Source organism: Somniosus microcephalus, chromosome 5 (assembly GCF_052327205.1).
Source record: "Somniosus microcephalus isolate GS21.2 chromosome 5, FLI_Smic_1.0, whole genome shotgun sequence".
Taxonomy (NCBI): domain Eukaryota; kingdom Metazoa; phylum Chordata; class Chondrichthyes; order Squaliformes; family Somniosidae; genus Somniosus; species Somniosus microcephalus.
The window spans coordinates 6573074-6593064 of NC_140991.1; the positions used below are offsets into that span (position 1 = coordinate 6573074).

The window sequence follows — 19991 nt, forward strand, 5'->3', positions numbered from 1 at the left end:
TCCTAAATGGCTTACCCCTTATCCTTAGACTGTGACCCCTGGTTCTGGATTCCCCCGCCATCGGGAACATCCTTCCTGCATCTAGTCTGTCCAGTCCTGCCAGAATTTTATACTCCCCTGCTTTTTCCCCACAGCCCTGCAGATTTTTCCCCTTCAAGTATTTATCCAATTCCCTTTTGAAAGTCACTATTGAACCTGCTTCCACCGCCCTTTCAGGCAGCGCATTCCAGATCACAACAACTCGCTGAGTAACTTCTTCTCCCCTCACCCTCCTCTGATTCTTTTTTCCAATTACATTAGATCTGTGTCCTCTGGTTATCGTCCCTCATGCCACTGGAAACAGTTTCTCCTTATTTACTCGATCAAAACCCTTCATGATTTTGAACACCTCTAGTAAATCTCCTCTTAACCTTCTCTGCTCCAAGGAGAACAACCCCAGCTTCTCCAGTCTCTCCACAGAACTGAAGTCCCTCATCCCTGGAACCATTCCGGTCAATCTCCTCTGCACCCTCTCCAAGGCCCTGACATCCTTCCTAAAGTGCGGTGCCCAGAATTAGACACAATGGCCCAGAAATTCGGGTCTCCACGGGTGAGTACACACGGGGTACTCACCTGTAGGCCCAAGGGAAGTGCCGGTTTCCTGCATGCACTGGGCATGCGCGGGAAACCGGCACTTCCGTTCCCCTGAACGAAGGGGTTCAGAGGTGGAACGCGTGCGCGGGAGAGGAAGCGCGGGCGCATCGAACTTACGTTTTTTTTTCCAGGTTTTCCCGGGAGGGTAAGTCTCCAGAAGTTAGACATGTATGAAGCAGTCGCAAGGCCTGCTTATAACAAGGTAAGTGGTGAATTAATTAAAATTAAAACATTTTTTCCACAGGTTTATTATTTTTAAATACTTTAAGGAAAGGTAAGTTTCTTTACTGCCTTCGATCTAGTTTCTTTTCTTTCCAGTTTTGAAGAAGGGTTCGACCCGAAACGTCAACTCAAATTTCTCTCCACGGATGTTGCCTGACCTGCTGAGTTTTTCCAGCATTTTCTGTTGTTATTTAAGTTTATTTTTAGCCTCGTTAGAAAATGTAAGTAATTTTTTCAAAAATTTAAATTATTGTTTAAAATAGTTATTTCATGTAATTTATAGTTTATTTAAAAAATGTGATTTAAAAAAAAATGTATTTGAAGATTTAGTGATGTTTTGGGGCTTATAGTGTTTATAGGTTTGACAGGTCAAATCTATGAATAGAGATTCCCTGCTACCATTGGCTCTCCATGGCCCACGTGATCCCAGGGAACGCTTCGGACTAACTGCGCCCCTGGGATACGCAAGCACTGCGCGCCGGCAGCTGGAGGAGGCCCAGGATCGGAATCCCACACGGGCCCACAGCTCAACGGCCGGCGCGCTAGGTAATTGCAGGTCGGGGGCTTACACCCGCGGGAAGCCCCCGACCCAAATTTCTGGGCCAATACTCCAGTGGAGGTCTAACCAGTGATGTACGGCTGCATATAGTGACAGCAGAATGGAGATGATTGGGTAAATTCCTCCATCAACCATGCCTGGAGCAGCACCGCTGGAAAAGGCTGGGGCTGATTTTACGCAGGTGTTGTGTCTGCTGCGGTTCATAAGGATTATTAAATAGATTCCGTAAATGCAGTTTGTTTGCTGTAGAATCCCCTTGTTTGGCCGTAAGTCCCGCCCGACTCCAGCTCATTGGCTGGCACAGTGGTGCCAATAGACACTCCGGTGATTTACAAAGGTTTACCACAGCTTCCTTGCTTTTACCAAGAAACAAATTCCGTCGTTCACTGACCGCCCAAGACCAGCAGGATTCCGTTTGGGCTTGAAAATGGATTTCAACAATAACTTGCATTTATATAGTGCCTTCAGTGTAGTAACACATCCCAAGGCGCTTCACAGGAGCGATTATTCAAACAAAATTTGACACCGAGCCACATGAGGTAGGTTTTAAGGCAGGCCTTAAAGGAGGAAAGAGAGGTAACGAGGGGGAGAGGGTTAGGGAGGGAATTCCAGAGCGTAAGGCCCAGGCAGCTGAAGGCACGGCCACCAATCGTGGAGCGAAGAAAATCGGGGATGTTCAAGAGGCCAGAATTGGAAAAACGCAGAGAGTGTTGTGGGGTAGGAGGAGATTACAGAGATAGGGAGGGGCGAGGCCACAATGGGATTAGAGCACCAGGGTTGTATAACACTCCCTGCCCCGCGTGACGCCCCCTGTGCACCGCGTAAAGCACTCTGCGCACCGCGTAACATGCTCCGCACCCTGTAGCACGCTCTGCACCATGTTACATGCTCCGCACCCTGTAGCACACTCCGCACCGTGTTACACGCTCCGCACCGTGTTACGCGCTCCGCACTGTGTAACACGCGCCGCACCGTGTTACATGCTCCGCACCCTGTAACACGCTCCGCACCCTGTAACACGCTCCGCACCCTGTAACACGTTCCGCACCGTGTAACATGCTCCGCACCCTGCAACACGCTCCGCACCCTGTAGCACGCTCCGCACCCTATAGCACGCTCCGCACCGTGTAACACGCTCCGCACCATGTTACACGCTCTGCACCCTGTACCGCACCCTGTAACACGCTCCGCACCCTGTAACGCGCTCCGCACTCTGTAACACGCTCCGCACCCTGTAACACGCTCTGCACGCTGTAACATGCTCTGCACCACGTAACACGTTCCGCACCCTGTAACACGCTCTGCACTCTGTAACACGCTCCGCACCGTGTAACACGCTCCGCACCCTGTAACACGCTCCGCACCGTGTAACACGCTCCGCACCGTGTAACACGCTCCGCACTCTAACATGCTCCACACCCTGTAACACGCTCCGCACCCTGTAACACGCGCCGCACCCTGTAACACGCTCTGCACTCTGTAACACGCTCCGCACCGTGTAACACGCTCCGCACCCTGTAACACGCTCCGCACCCTGTAACACGCTCCGCACCCTGTAACACGCTCCGCAACGTGTAACACGCTCCGCACCCTGTAACACGCTCCGCACAGTGTAACATGCGCCTCACGCTGTAACACGCTCCGCACCCTGTAACACGCTCCGCACCCTGTAACACGCTCCGCACACTGTAACACGCTCCGCACCCTGTACCACGCTCCGCACCCTGTACCACGCTCCGCACCGTGTAACACGCTCCGCACCCTGTAACACGCGCTGCACCCTGTAACACGCTCCGCACTCTGTAACACGCTCCGCACCCTGTAACACGCTCTGCACCCTGTAACACGCTCCGCACCCTGTAACACGCTCCGCACTCTGTAACACGCTCCGCACTCTATAACACGCTCTGCACTCTAACATGCTCTGCACTCTGTAACACGCTCTGCACTCTATAACACGCTCTGCACTCTAACATGCTCTGCACTCTGTAACATGCTCTGCACTCTATAACACGCTCTGCACTGTAACATGCTCTGCACTCTATAACATGCTCTGCACTCTATAACACGCTCTGCACTGTATAGCACTCTCTGCACTGTATAGCACACTCCGCACTCTACAACACACTCTGCACTGTGTAACACTCTCTGCACTCTGTAACACTCTCTGCACTCTATAACACTCTGCACTGTATAGCACACTCTGCACTGTATAGCACGCTGCACTCTATAACACTCTCTGCACTCTATAACAGTCGGCACTGTGTAACACTCTCTGCACTGTGTAACACTCTCTGCACTCTATAACACTCTGCACTGTATAGCACTCTCTGCACTGTATAGCACTCTCTGCACTGTATAACACTCTCTGCACTATATAGCACTCTGCACTCTATAACACTCTCTGCACTGCATAACACTCTCTGCAGCTTATTCTATAATCCTGCTCTATCTGTTTTGAGCGTTGCCTATCATTGAGCCGATTTGATGATAATAAGTTTATTTTTTAGGCTGCATTATAATGCTGGCAGAAATTCATGAATTTGAAGAATATTTCCTCTGGAGTGGAGTTTCCAGCTGTGAGGTGTGTCTCTGAGAATCTGTCGCGTTCTCTCTCCTTGCTGCTGAACAAAAGATGATGCTTCGTACTGCGAGTTCCTGACTGAGCGGACAGTGTGACATACCTGAACAGCGCTCGCACCACCCTCCGCCTCATCCTCCGAGCTCCTTTTGAACAGTGTGTAGAAGATATAGACGAGTAAGGAATAGAAAGCAAACATCGAGGAACCGCCAGCCCTGTGCTGTTCGACGATTCTTTCTCGATCTCTCCCTCTTATTCCCACTTAATTGCTTATCCTTCCTCTTCCAGCTGCTCCCTCTCTATCTCTCCCTTCTCTATCTATCTATCTATCTATCTCCCTCTTCGTCTCTCTATCTCTCCACTCTTTCACTCTCTCTATCTATCTTTCCCTCAGCCTCTTTTGGTTTCAGTCTCCATCATTCTCAGTTGATTTCTCTCTCTCTCTTTCACTCTCTCGCTCTCCTGGTCCCTCTCCCCTTTTCTCTCTCTCTCTCCTGGTCCAATCACCTGTCAAAGTGAGAATCCCCCTCCCCCACCTCTGGTCACGTTCCAAGGTAATGCTGCAGTCTCTCTCTCTCTCTCTCTATCTCAGGCATGCTCAGTCGGACCTCCTTTGACTGCAGTATGGGAGCTGCCTGTATAACCACAGTTGGGTCTAACACTGTGCTACCAAGCGGATAATCGATGAATGTCAGCACGTTCTCCCATCCCCCTCAGCACCTGCCCCTCCATCCGTACAGCCAGAGAGTAGCTCCTCCACACAGCCTCGAATGGGACACACTCACCACTCGGGGGAATCGCAGGAGGAACACTCAGAATGTGGAGCACCTCCACCCCCATCCTGCCCTTATCTCACCCACCTCTCCCAATCCCACCTCTCTCCAGCTTCCCCCACCCTCCGCCATCCCACCCCCTCGCCTCTCTCCCACTGCCCACCGATCCTGACCCCTCCCACCCCTCTCTCTTCCACATCCCCCTCCCCACCCCACCCCTTTCCCCATCCCATCACTTCTCCCTACTCGCCCCTCTTTTCCCCATCTGATACCCCACACCCAGTCTCTCCCATCTCCCCCACTCCCTATATCCCAATCTCTCTCCCCCCTCTCTGAGTGAGCGCCCCACTGACGGAGGGGCAGTACTGAGGGAGTGCTGCACTGTCGCAGGGGCAGTACAGAGGGAGCACGCCACTGTCGGAGGGGCAGTACTGAGGGAGCGCTGCACTGTCGGAGGGGCAGTACTGAGGGAGCACTGCACTGTCAGAGCGGCAGTACTGAGGGAGCACTGCACTGTTGGAGGGGCAGTACTGAGGGAGCGCTGCACTGTCGGAGGGGCAGTACTGAGGGAGCGCTGCACTGTCGGAGGGGCAGTACTGAGGGAGCGCTGCATTGTCGGAGGGGCAGTACTGAGGGAGCACTGCACTGTCGGAGGGAGCACTGCATTGTCGGAGAGTCAGTACTGAGGGAACGCTGCATTGTCGGAGGGGCAATACTGAGGGAGCGCTGCACTGTCGGAGGGGCAATACTGAAGGAGAGCTGCACTGTCAAAGGGGCAGTACTGAGGGAGTGCTGCACTGTCGGAGGGGCAGTACTGAGGGAGCGCTGCACTGTCGGAGGGGCAGTACTGAGGGAGCGCTGCACTGTCGGAGGGGCAGTACTGAGGGAGCACTGCACTGTCGGAGGGAGCACTGCATTGTGGGAGGGTCAGTACTGAGGGAACGCTGCATTGTCGGAGGGGCAATACTGAGGGAACGCTGCACTGTCGGAGGGGCAATACTGAAGGAGAGCTGCACTGTCAAAGGGGCAGTACTGAGGCAGTGCTGCACTGTCGGAGGGGCAGTACTGAGGGAGCGCCGCACTGTCGGAGGGGCAGTACTGAGGGAGCACTGCACTGTCGGAGGGGCAGTACTGAGGGAGCGCTGCACTGTCGGAGGGGCAGCACTGAGGGAGCACTGCACTGTTGGAGGGGCAGTACTGGGGGAGCACTGCACTGTCGGAGGGGCAGTACTGAGGCAGCACTGCACTGTTGGAGGGACCGTACTGAGGGAGCGCTGCACTGTCGGAGGGGCAGTACTGAGGGAGAGCTGCACTGTTGGAGGGGCAGTACTGAGGGAGAGCTGCACTGTCGGAGGGTCAGTACTGAGTGAGCGCTGCACTGTCGGAGGGGCAGTACTGAGGGAGTGCGGCATTGTCGGAGGGGCCGACTTTCGGAAGAGACGTTAAACCGAGGTCCTGTCTGCACTCTCAGGTGAATGTAAAAGATCCCATGGCACTATTTCGAAAAAGAGCAGGCGCGTTCTCCCCGGTGTCCTGGTGAATATTTATCCATCAACCAACATCACTAAAGCAGATTATCTGGTCATATCCCACTGCTGCTTGTGGGAGCTTGCTGTGCGCAATTTGGCTGCCGCGTTTCCTACATTACAACAGTGATTAAACTTCAAGAGTATTTCATTGGCTGTAAAGCGCTTTGGGACGTCCTGAGGTGCTGAAAGATGCTATAGAAACACAAGTCTTTCTTTACTCAGTCGTGGTGTGTGGTAGAGTGGCCTGACTCCCGGGACTGTGAGTGCGAATGTCCCTGGTCCAAACTGTTAAGTCTGTGTGTTCTGGTTGTATTTAAGATTAATTACTGACACAGACTACAAGAATAACGTTTCAACAGGTCTTTACTAGTTGGAGGTCAGGACTATACTAACAGCAATATCACTACACAGTGCTTATATACCGGTGGTCACCACCGGTATTACGTGTACAGCAGCCAGAGAAAGTAGTACATCTCTTAAGGTGGAACAGGCTTAAGTTCTCTTAAGGTGGAACAGGTTACATACACCACATTCCTCCCTTTTTAGCTTAACAGTCATATCCCCATTTAACATAACATAATAACATATATACATATATAACTTCAGGTATAAACAGTTCAAAGGTTCAGTCTCTCAGGAGGCCTTCTGATTCGGGTTGGATAACGCCTTTCAGTGGTCTCTGATTCTTGTTGCTGAGGTGACTCCTCTAGTTGGTTTCCTATGTATTGGACGTCATCATCAGGTACATTCCCTGCCGAGGTAGATGCTTCAGGTTCATTAACGTCTTCCACAGTTGTCTCTGTCGCAACCATGGGTTCGACCCTTGCTCTCGATTCTACCAGTTGATCCGCATGACGCCTTATCACATTGTTACCAATATCTACTGTGTACATCAGAGGTCCTTGTCTGGCCCGAATTGTTCCGGACTGCCATTTTTCGTTTCCATAGTCCCTTGCCAACACTGGTTGCCCTACGTCGAAACTTCGAGTGGTCTTGTTATTAATATGCCGGAACTGTTTGTTTTCCACTTCCCTCCGCACATTTGGTTTTAACAAGTCCAACCTGGACCGCAACCTCCTGTTATAAAACATCATGGCAGGACTTTGGTTAGTCACTGCATGAGCGGCGTTTCGATATGCCATTAGGAAATTGTCCACCTTGTGTTGTAGCGGAATCTGATCATCGTTCATGGCTTTTATTGCCTTTTTGAATGTTTGGACAAATCTCTCGGCCAACCCGTTTGTCGCCGGACGATATGGGGCAGAGGTATAATGTTTCACCCCATTCTTCTTTCAGAATTTTTGGAATTCTTCCGACACGAACTGTGGTCCGTTGTCCGAACATATCTGTTCTGGCAATCCGTTCCTTGTGAATATTGTTCTTAACACCGCAATTGTCTTTTCTGAAGTAGTGGTATTCATCTTGATCACTTCTGGCCATTTGGAATGTGCGTCCACCGCAATTAGGAACATGGAGTCCATGAATGGACCAGCAAAGTCAATATGTACGCGTTGCCATGGGGCTGAAGGCCATTCCCATGGGTGTAGCGGTGCGATCGGAGGTGCATTTTGCACTTTTTGGCACCCAGCGCAGCTTTTCGTCAACTCCTCTATCTGTTGGTCAATACCCGGCCACCATACATAAGCCCTAGCAAGACTTTTCATCTTAACTCCCCCCAGATGACCTTCATGCAGTTCCTTTAGAACTCTTTCCCTTAACTTGGGAGGAATAATCACTCTTGTCCCGTACATCAAAGTACCATGGCAGACGGACAGCTGGTCTCGCCTTGCCGAGAATGCCGGTAACAGAGGATCACCATGTGTTGGCCATCCCTTCACTGTCACCTCGTAGACTCGGGACAGTGTCGGGTCGTTCCTGGTTTCTCTTTCAATACTTGCATTGGTGACTGGTAAACACTCGATGATGGTCGAATGAAATAACTCAACAGGGTCAACTTTCGTCGTCTCTTCTTCTTCAGGTAGTGGCAGGCGCGACAGCCCATCAGCATTGCCATGCTGCTTTGTACCTTTGAATTCAAAGAGTGGTGAGCCTGTGGAATTCCCTGCCACAGAGGGCTGTGAAGGCTAATTCAATAAATATTTTCAAGAGAGAATTGGATATATTTCTGAAGGCTAAGGGGATTAAGGGTTACGGAGAAAAGGCGGGGACGGGGTACTGAACTGGTAAGATCAGCTATGATCTCAGACGAAGATCAGCCATGATCTCATTGAATGGCGGAGCAGGCTCGAAGGGCCGAATGGCCTACTCCTGTTCCTATCTCTATGTATCTATGATATTGATGTGCCCCTAGGAAAAGGGACCATCTCTGGAGTTTCTGTGCTGTCATCACCGAAACACCCTTCTTAGGGTTAAAAATGGATACCAACGGCTGATGGTCTGTCAGAAGTGTGAATTTTTGGCCCTGCAGGTAATGATTAAACTTCTTCACTCCCCATACAAGGCTGAGAGCCTCCCTATCGATCTGCGCATAGTTGCGCTCAGCGGAGGTCAATGATCTGGATGCAAACGCGACTGGCCTTTCCGTGCCATTTGGCAACTTGTGTGAGAGTACTGCCCCAATACCATATGGAGAAGCATCACAAGCCAACCGAATAGGCAGTGTCGGGTTGAAGTGAGCCAACACTTCCTCTGAGGTGATCAATTCTTTGCTTTTGCGAAATGCCTTCTTACAGTTTTCGCTCCATTCCCATGGTACCCCCTTCTGTAAAAGAGCGTTCAGCGGGTGCAGTACCGTGGATAGATTCGGTAGAAACTTATGGTAATAGTTAATCAATCCTAGAAACGACCTCAACTGAGAGACATTATCCAGAGCGGGAGCCTTTATAACTGCCTCTATCTTGTCAGGAGACTTATGAAGCTCCTCTCGGTCAATGACATGACCACAGTACGAGATCCGCTTCTGAAAGAACTCACATTTCTGCCGATTAACTCGAAGTCCATACTCTTTCAGTCTGTTGAGCACCAGTTCCAAGTTTGCGAGGTGTTCTTCATCACCATCTCCTGTAATCAGAATATCGTCCAGGTAACATTGTGTGCCTGGAATTCCCTGTAATACCTGCTCCATGGCCCTCTGCCAAATTGCTGGAGCCGATGCCACTCCAAAAACCAGCCTATTATACCGGTACAAAGCTCTATGCGTGTTGATCGTGAGGTACTGGCGTGACTCTTCTTCAACCTCCATCTGCAAGTACGCCTGCGCCAGGTCTATCTTGGTGAAGTGTTTCCCGCCAGACAACTGTAAAGTCTGTGGGTTGTTTAGTTAATTAATACACAGACTACCAGAGTAACTTAAAACAGGACTTTACTATTCGAAGGTCAGGGCGAATCTGCCAAATTAAATCCTGACACAGCACTTATATACCGGTGTGGTCACCGTCGGTATTACAGTATACAGAAGCCAACAAAGTAGTGCCACACCTAAAATAGTTCTCTTAAAGGTGAACGGTTACATACAATGGTTTTCTTAAAGGTAGACGGATACATACACTACAATCCTCCCTTTTTAGCTTACAACATACTTAGTCCCCCATTAAACATAACATATATTCAACTTCATGTAAAACAATTCACAGGTATAATCTATGCGGGAACAGTTTACAGATTCAGTCTCTGCGGGAACAGTTCACAGATTCAGTCTCTGGTCTTGACTCGGTCCGAACAACATCTCTGTGGTGTAGCCGGTTCACATTGCTAGCGTGACTCATCCAATAGTCTTTCCCTTGACTTAACAGCTTGAACTTCCGTCCTGCTGAACCAGCAGTGCTGACTTTTACAAACAGCTGGACTGCCTTGGTAATTTTTCCTACTTGCCAACTGATTTGGCTCCCTTCGTAGGGCCCACGTACATGATCTCGTAGAAGTGATAATGATTTAGATGGTTATCACCTTCTGCTTCGTCTTTTTCTTTTCTGCTTCTTGGAGACTCTCGGGGCTCCCTTATCAGCTGCCAGCTGTAGCGCCACCATCTCCCTATGTTCCTTAGACTTTAAGTGCTTCATCCTGATTTCTGCACTTTGGGAGTTTTCATCACAAGCTGGGCAGACCAAGTCCTCGTAATATTCCGTGTCACTCAACAGGTCATGGTAATATTCGGTGTCGTCCTGAACTAGTCTAGCGAGAGGGCCTGCTACTTCTTCCTTACCCAACTGGATGTTAGCCGACTGTTGTTCCCTCCCTAGACATCTTTCCTGAAGAGACTTCTTCATGCGTTCATATTCATCCCGCTCTTCCTGGGTTTCCTGCAAATCCTTCACTAATGACCTCATTTGTGATTTCAATACTTCCCCTTCCATCGGGGATTGATTGATCGGGCTATTCAATCCTTCTACTGGAGCAGCTGTTTCAACATTCTGTTGTTCACATAGACGTGATTCAGCGTACTTTTGGCATCCCAGTAAAATCTGTGTTGCAACCTCAGCTATTTCCATAACTTTTGAGAGCTCCGAACTCCTTCCCTTTGAAGATTGAAGCTCGTGTTCAGATTGTTCCCATTGCAGAGTCTTGTCCCTCAGCATATGAAGGAGTTGGCTGACCGTTAACTCTTCCACGGGAACACTGTGGATCAGAGTCTTCTCCATTTCATCCACCTTTTCCTCCAATGCTTTCACCTTCTTTTCCTCTTGTACTTTGGCTTTCTGCGCTCGGAGAAGTTGCGCCTTGATGCTCTCTAGCTCATGTTCAGGGGCCATTCTTACAGTCTCTGTGTTTCTTACTGTTTCCTTTTCTTCCACTGAAAGGATTCCCAGTTGAATCTGTTCTTCAAGTTGTTGAACCTCGGTCATTGCCGCCTCATATTTGTCTTGGGTTTCCTTCAATATTTTTATGAGTTCTTGGACATCTTGTCTTTCATGTTCTGCCATGTCTTTCACCTCTAATTTCTCATCTATGGATGGAACTTCTACCGATGAGTCTGTCTTGGCCTTGAGCTCATCAAGAATTTCCTGCAGCCTTTGGACTTCTTGCTCATGTTCAACCTTTAGTTGCTCATATGCTTCTACTAAAACTAGCTTTTCGGAGGTTGCCGAGTTAATCCCCCCCAGGATTGTAGCCTGGGCCTGTTCATACTGTTCCTTCAACTTCTCAAACTCTGCTTGTAAGGAGTCGTAGAGAAGAACAGGAATAAAATCCTGGCTTCCTGAAGATTCCTCTTCATTTGCTCCTTCCTGCAAATATTCTAACTCCTGAACAGCATAAGGGAGATGTGATCGGTAATTGGTCACAATGGCTCTATGGTCGCTCTCTGCTTGAGCTAGCTGCTCCTGTTGTCTTTCCAGATTCTCCCATTCGGTGTCATAGAACTTTTTCATTGTTTTCATCTCTTGTTCGAGACGGTAACTCACTTGTTCTACTTGCTGTCATAATTTGAAATAAGGTTGAGTCCGAGCTCGGTGTTCGTCAGTCATGGATATGTCCGTAAACTGAACAGACTCAGAATTCTCTGTCAAACTATGTTGTCGTTGTTCGGTGGAGTTCTGTTCTGAAACTTTGTTCTTCTCTGGAGCATAAGCCTTTATGCATGCCTTCGTTCTTCCAACCTTAGTCGGCAAGTCCATTTTAGCCTTGTCTTTCATATTTGGGTTGGTCTTATCGTCATCCGTTTCAGAATCTGAGCTGATTGTCTGCACCGAGTCCTCACTCGTTATGGCTTTTAGATAGTGCCATTCCATGTCTGTTTTCTTGATCCACTCCCGTCCCAGAAGTGGTGGTCCTCCCTCAGGTAGTACGTATAAGTTCATTCTTGGGTGTTCTTTACCCCCATCTCTCACCTTGACTCTTATCTTCCCCATGGGGTATACTTTATGCCCCGTGTATGTCTGCAATACGAACTTGGTATCTCTTAAGGGTATATGTGAGAATAGCCGGTGGTAATCCCTTCGATTTATGACTGATAGAGCTGATCCAGTGTCCAACTCCATTTTCACTTGGACTCCAGCTATTTTTAGCATGACCCAGATAGTTTGTAGGTCAGCTTCCTTACTCACATTGTGAATTCTCAGACTGCCCAGCTCCTGGCCGTTTGGGTCTGAGTCCGAATTCTGTTCGTCTGAACTCTTCTCAGCCACCTTGTGTACCTTGTTGTACTTTTCCTGTGATGGCTTCCTTTGGTTGTTGGTCTTCTTCCCTGACCGGCATACCTTAGCTATGTGACCCAGTTTGCCACATTTCCTACATTCCTGGTTCTTAAACCAGCATTGGTTCTGGTCGTGTGTTGTCTTCCCACAGTGATAGCATTTTGTTGTACTCGAGGTAATTTGATCCACACTGAGTGCCGCTGCCTTTAGCTGCATTGCAGCAGTTCCCTTCACTGCGGCTTCGTGCGATGCTGCAATAAGGACAGCCCTGTCAAGTGTAAGGTCGTTCTCTTCGAGTAGTCGCTTTTGCGTTCCTTCCTTTGACAACCCGCACACGAACTTGTCTCGCAATGCCTCTGTCAGATTCCCTCCAAACTGGCAGTGTTTCGCTAGTCTACGCAGTTCGACCAAGTATTCTGCGTTGCTTTCGTCTTTCCTTTGCGTTCTCGCATAGAATTTGAATCGTTCCGCCAACATCAACGGTTTGGGGTTCAAGTGATCCTTCAGAACAGTCACAATATCATCGAAAGTCTGATCCGTCGGTTTAGCTGGTGCTAGTAGATGCTTCAAGAGCCCGTATGTCTTCGCGCCCATCGAGTTTAGCAAGGTTATAGCTTTGTCATCTTCTTCTATTTTATTGGCCTCACAATAGATCTCAATGCGTTCCACATACGTGGCCCAGTCTTCTACCTCGGAATTAAAATCGTTGATGTTACCACGCTTAGGCATCTTCCTCTCTTCCTGATAACACCACGAATTATTTCTTTAAATTTTCTTTTATTTTTTTTCCCAAGATGGCGGTTCCCGCGAAAATGGCGGTTTCCTGCGCTTATCTTCTCTCCCCGCCCACTTCAATGGCGGTTTCCCGCTTCTGTCTTCTTCCCTGCCTAATGGCGGCTTCCCGCGTTTCTTCCCTAGTGGGAGGGGTACACTTTCCCCACGGGCGACGGCCGCTGGCTTTCAGGTTCACAGCCTGCGCGTCGGCTTCAGGGCTTTCCCTTTTCTCGGCAGGGCAACCGGCGCTGGGTACACCCCGTTGACGGCGAACAGTTTCAGCCGCTGGGCTGGCTCTCGCTCGGTTCCCCTTGCTTGGGCTCTGTCTCTCTCCCGCTCGCTCGGCTCTACCGGCGCTGGGTACACCCCGTTGACGGAGAACAGTTTCAGCCGCTGGACTGGCTCTCGCTCAGTTCCCCCTTGGTCGGCTCTGCCTCTCCCGCTCACTCGGCTCCCAATCGCGCCTCCCAGCCCTCTCGCAGTCCGGTGCTTCCCTCCCCGGCTGCGGCTGAGTTTATCTCTTCCCGTGCCTACGCTCCCGGTCGCAGCGCTTCGTGGCTTCGGTCGCTGCCCGGCCTTTTTCGCCGGTCGCGGTCTAGCTGTCTCACGACGCCGTTGTGTCCCCCAGCCTGTCTGTACCGCGGCTTCCTTGCTCCACGCTGCCCCAGTCTCAGCGCCTCTGGACCCGACTTCTGTCCGGCTCCTTTCCCCCTCGACCGTGGTCGAGTGCACCACTCTTATCCTCCGGTTATTCTTTTTACTTTCCCTTACTCACAGTCACCGTGGCCGCCTTGCTTCTCGTGCTGAACGGCTCACTCCTCACCGTGGCAGAAGGGACAGTCAGTGCCTGTTGCTGATGGAAGTCTTTGTCTCTAACTTCTTCTTCCTTTCTAGTTCTGCAGCCTCGAGTTTTCTCCCAGCAGAACGACGAGGGTGGTTGCCTCTTCTCGACGCTCGTTAACTGCTTCGGAAGTATTGTTGCCGCAGGGTACGATCGGACTCGTCGCCACTGTAAAGTCTGTGGGTTGTTTAGTTAATTAATACACAGACTACCAGAGTAACTTAAAACAGGACTTTACTATTCGAAGGTCAGGGCGAATCTGCCAAATAAATCCTGACACAGCACTTATATACCGGTGTGGTCACCGTCGGTATTACAGTATACAGAAGCCAACAAAGTAGTGCCACACCTAAAATAGTTCTCTTAAAGGTGAATGGTTACATACAATGGTTTTCTTAAAGGTAGACGGATACATACACTACAACAACGAAGCAAAAATATCCTCAATCCGCGGAAGCGGATACTGCACCGTGTGAAGCACCGGATTAACGGTGATCTTGAAGTCTCCACAGATGCGAACCTTCCCTGGTTCTCCTGGCTTGTTGCTCGAAGGACGTTTCATAACGGGAACAATGGGTGTAGCCCACTCACTCCAATCTACCTTAGACAGTACACCTGAACGTTCTAGCGCTTCCAGTTCCGCTTCGACAGCAGGTCGTATTGCATAGGGTACCGGTCTGGCTTTGAAAAATTTTGGGTGTGCATGTTCATCAATCTTGATGTTTGCCGTAATTCCTCTCAGTGTTCCCAGTCCCTGCTGGAACACCTCTTTAGCATCATCCAATATTCTGGACAATTGTTTAGGTTTGACATCTGTTTCCCCGGAATCTACCGTTAGTGCCTTTAAGGAGTGCCAGTCCATATTCATTTTCCTAATCCACTCCCGTCCCAGTAGTGGTGGACCCCCTTCAGGTAGCACATATAAGTCCATTGATATACCTATCAATACATCCAATGAAAAGCGACGAGTTAAGAAAGTAAGTATAGGTTTTTATTGGCTAAATAACAGAGCCCACCCTCGTGGGTGATCGGATACAACAAGGAGGAATGCCAGCCAGTCGACTACCTTTATACCTGGGCAGGTAGGTGGAGTCATGGGCGGAGTCAGCAGTGGTCAGCCCAGGTATAGCAGCGTGACAAGAGGCGACCTCGTATAGTGATACAACAGTGTGAACAGTGATAACCATAGAGTAACGATATAACAGTGATAACTATAGTGTAACGATAGTGAACGATAAAAGTGGTTTACCACATTCACCCCTTGTTTAGATTTGAGTCTGGCGGGGTGAAGTGTACTACCAGTTCTGGTATGTCAGTCTGTCCGGAGGCCTCGTAAGCCTTTCTGATCGTCGCAGCGGCGGTGTTGCATTATCCGGTGTTAATGCTGGTGTCTGCGTGGTCGGCGAAGGCTCATGGGGTTCCGGCATGCCGTCTACCTGGGCTGGAATTGGGGGGGTGGTGGGGGGGGGTGAAGGTGGTGTCTCCGGAGTGCCCGAGTGTGCGAGGTCTCGTAAGGAGACTGTGTCCTCCCGCCCGTCTGGGTATGCCACATAGGCGTACTGGGGGTTGGCGTGCAGGAGGTCCACCCTCTCGACCAGGGGGTCCGTTTTATGGGCCCTCACGTGCTTTCGCAGCAAGACGGGCCCCGGAGAGGTCAGCCAGGTTGGTAGCGTGGTTCCCGTAGTCGACTTCCTGGGGAAAACAAACATTCGTTCATGGGGGGTGGCGTTAATGGCAGTGCAAAGTAGTGACCGGGTGGAATGCAGCACTGCCGGGAGGACTTCCTGCCAGCGGGAGGTTGGGAGGCCCTTAGACTTTAAGGCTAAGAGGACGGCCTTCCATACCGTCGCGTTCTCTCTTTCCACCTGGCCGTTCCCTCGGGGGTTGTAGCTGGTGGTCCTGCTTGCAGCAATACCTCTCGCTAGTAGGAACTGACGGAGTGCCTCGCTCATGAAGGAGGAGCCCCGGTCGCTATGTATATAGTTCGGGAACCCGAACAAGGCGAAGAGGTCGTTCAGGCATTTAATGACCGTGGTACTGGTCATGTCTGGGCAGGGGAAGGCAAAGGGGAAACGGGAGTACTCATCAACAATGTTGAGGAAGTACACATTACGGTCAGAGGACGGGAGGGGCCCCTTAAAGTCGATGCTCAGGCGCTCGAAGGGGCGGGTGGCCTTGATCAGGCTTGCTCTGTCCGGCCTAAAGAAGTGCGGTTTGCACTCGGCACAGGTCTGGCAGTTCCTGGTCATGGTCCTGACCTCCTCGATGGAGTAGGGCAGGTTGCGGGCCTTAATGAAGTGGTAAAGTCTGGTGACCCCGGGGTGGCAGAGGTCATTGTGGAGGGTCTGAAGTCTATCACTTTGCGCGCTGGCGCATGTAATTCGTGACAGAGCATCGGGGGGTTCGTTCAGCTTACCTGGCCGGTACAAGATATCATAATCATAGGTGGAGAGCTCGATTCTCCACCTCAAGATCTTGTCATTCTTGATTTTGCCCCTCAGCTTGTTATTAAACATAAAAGCGACCGAACGTTGGTCGGTAAGGAGGGTAAATCGTTTGCCTGCCAGGTAGTGCCTCCAGCGTCGTACCGCCTCCACAATCGCCTGGGCCTCCTTCTCGACCGACGAGTGTCGGATCTCAGGGCCCTGTAGGGTCCTTGAGAAGAAGGCCACCGGTCTCCCCTCCTGGTTAAGGGTGGCGGCTAGGGCGAAGTCGGATGCATCGCTCTCCACTTGGAAGGGGATGGACTCATCCACTGCGTGCATTGTGGCCTTGGCAATGTCTCCCTTAATGAGGGAGAAGGCTGCGCACGCTTCCTCCGTAAGGGGGAAGGATGTGGACCTCATGAGGGGTCTGGCTTTGTCCGCATAATTGGGCACCCATTGGGCATAGTAGGCGAAGAGCCCCAGGGTTCTCTTCAGTGCCTTTGGACAGTGGGGGAGGGGTAGCTCCATGAGGGGGCGCATTCTTTCAGGGTCGGGGCCGATGACTCCGTTCTCTACTACACAGCCGAGGATGGCAAGGCGCGAGGTGTTAAACACACATTTATCCTTATTGTAGGTGAGGTTCAGCCGTTGGGCCGTACGGAGGAATCTCTCCAGATTAACATCATGGTCCTGCCGGTCGCGGCCGCAGATGGTGACGTTATCTAGATAGGGGAACGTGGCGTGCAGCCCGTTCTGGTCAACCATCCGGTCCATCTCCCTTTGGAAGACCGAAACCCCGTTGGTGACGCCGAAGGGAACCCTAAGGAAGTGGTAGAGGCGGCCGTTCGCCTCGAAGGCTGTATACTGGCGGTCCTCAGGGCGGATAGGGAGTTGGTGATAGGCCGACTTAAGGTCGATGGTGGAGAATACCCGGTACTGCGCAATCTGATTGACCATATCAGATATGCGGGGAAGGGGGTATGCGTCCAGCTGGGTGTACCTGTTTATGGTCCGGCTGTAGTCGATGACCAGGCGGTTTTTATTGCCGGTCTTAACGACCACGACCTGGGCACGCCAGGGGCTGGTGCTCCCCTTGATGATGCCCTCCTTCAGGAGACGCTGCACCTCAGAGCTAATGAAAGCTCTGTCCCCGGCGCTGTACCGCCTGCTCTTGGTAGCGACGGGTTTGCAGTCGGGGGTGAGGTTAGCGAACAGGGAAGGTGGCGGGACCTTGAGGGTGGATAGGCCGCAGGTGTTACGCGGTGGGCGGTTTAAAATCTGCTGGTTGTCGACTGTGAGTGGGGGGAGGGGTCCACCGTATGCTAGCGTGACGCTTTGGAGGTGGGATTGGAAGTCTAGGCCTAGTAGGACGGCAGCGCATAGCTGGGGCAGGACGAGGAGTTTAAAATTTTTATACTCCGTACCCTTAACCGACAGGGTCACAACACAGTAGCCGCTGATGTCTGTGGTGTGTGACCTCGATGCCATCGAGATCCGGTTGCGCGTTGGCAGGACAGGGAGGGAGTAGTGGCTCACCGTGTCTGGGTGGATGAAGCTCTCCGTGCTTCCGCTGTCGAACAGGCAGGTTGTGGCGTGGCCGTTTACTTTGATGTCCATCATCGACTTGGACAGGTGATGCGGGCGGGCCTGGTCCAGTGTGACGGAGGCTAGTGTATAGCTGAGCGAGTTGTTGTAGTCTGCGGTTGAGGCGGTAGTCGGGTCTAGAGGCACGGTGGCGGTCGGGCGTGGTGGGTAAAATGGCGTCTCCCACGAGGTTGGACAAAATGGCGGAGAAGATGGCTGCCCCCATAACTCACATGAGGCACTGCTGGTGTCGGTTGCCTGTATCAAAGATGGCCGCCCCCATGACTCACATGTGGGGATGCTGGCCTCTGTTGCCTTGAAGGAAGATGGCCGTCCCCACAGCTCGCATGAGGCACTGCTGGCCTCTGATGATCCACCTCTGCAGGCCTTAGCGAAGTGGCCTTTCTTCATGCAGTTTGAGCAGGTAGAGTTCCTGGCTGGGCAGCGCGACCTCGGGTGTTTCGCCTGGCCGCAGAAGAAGCAGCCGGCGGCCCGATCGCGGGGGTCCGATGTCGGAGCCGGTACCGGGGGTGGCGGTCTCGATCGGGTCCGGGACGCCGACGCTGAGGTAGGTCCCAGGGGGGTTGCTGCGGGGGGTATCGCGGTCGGGGTCGGTCCCAAGTCCCAGGGTCGCGAGTTACAGTACCTTGAGTATGCCTCGAGGTCCCGATGGGCCACCTCTAGAGAGAGGGCGAGGGCTGCAGCTTTGTCCAGGTCGAGGTCCCTTGCTTCCAGTAGTCTTTGCCGTGAGTAGTCGGACCGCAGGCCTTTCACGAAGGCATCGCGGACATTGTCTTCAGTATTTTCTGCTGCCGTTACCGCTTTAAAGTTACAGTCTCTGCCGAGTGCTTGTAGCACCCGTAAAAATTCCTCCACGGGCTCTCCTGGCTGTTGCGGGCGGGATCTTAGGAGGTGTCTGGCATACATGGAATTTACCGGGGTTTGGTACTGTCTTTTCAGCCGGTTGATGGCGTCCTCGTATGTTTTAAGGTCCCGGATGAGTGCGAATACTTTAGGGCTCACTTGGGCATTCAGAACTCTTAGCATGGATTTCTGAGGCACGCCGGATTCTCCCAGGTAGGCTTCGAAGCAGCTCAGCCAGTGTTCGAAGCCGAGGGCTGAGTTTGCTGCCTGTGGGTTTAGGTCCAGGTACGGTGGTCTGAGGGCTCGCAGCCAGGCCGGCTGCTGTGGCTGTTGTAGCTGGGCGTCTGGCTGTTCGCTTGGCTGGTCGTTTGGCTGGTCGTTTGACTGCTCAAGTGTCGACATTTTAAAATTTAGCCAATAAAGTTGATATACCTGTCAATTCATCCAATGAAAAGCGACGAGTTAAGAAAGTAACTATAGGTTTTTATTGGCTAAATAACAGAGCCCACCCTCGTGGGTGATCGGATACAACAAGGAGGAATGCCAGCCAGTCGACTACCTTTATACCTGGGCAGGTAGGTGGAGTCATGGGCGGAGTCAGCAGTGGTCAGCCCAGGTATAGCAGCGTGACAAGAGGCGACCTCGTATAGTGATACAACAGTGTGAACAGTGATAACCATAGAGTAACGATATAACAGTGATAACTATAGTGTAACGATAGTGAACGATAAAAGTGGTTTACCACATCCATTAATTGGCTTTCTTTGCCCTTGTGGACCACTTTTACCTCTATCTTTCCGATGGGGTACACTCTTTGCCCCGTGTATGTTTTCAATATAATCTCCGTATCCCGTAGGGGAATATGTTGGAATAACCTTTTGTAATCTTTCTTATTCATGACCGTCAATGCCGATCCAGTGTCCAATTCCATCTTTACTTGGACTCCTGCTATCTGAAGAGTGACCCAAATTGTCTGGAGATCTGCATCCTTACCAACGTTGTGTACTCTTAAGCTACCCAGTTCATTACTGCTGGCGTCTGAATCTGACTTCTGTTCGTTCGAACTGTTCTTTGTCACCTTGTGTACCTTTATATATTTTCCTTGCGGTGACT

At 51.2% G+C, this 19991-nt stretch overlaps 1 protein-coding gene across 1 annotated transcript in view; it reads left to right on the top strand.

Moving 5' to 3' along the window:
* The window catches only part of LOC147116842 (uncharacterized), a 32478-nt gene extending 28542 nt beyond the window's left edge, over positions 1-3936 (top strand). The window contains exon 7 of the mRNA XM_085987177.1: positions 3925-3936. Coding sequence (XP_085843303.1) covers positions 3925-3936 — 12 coding nt within the window. The remainder of the gene's footprint in view (positions 1-3924) is intronic.
* The last annotated feature ends 16055 nt before the right edge of the window (positions 3937-19991 follow it).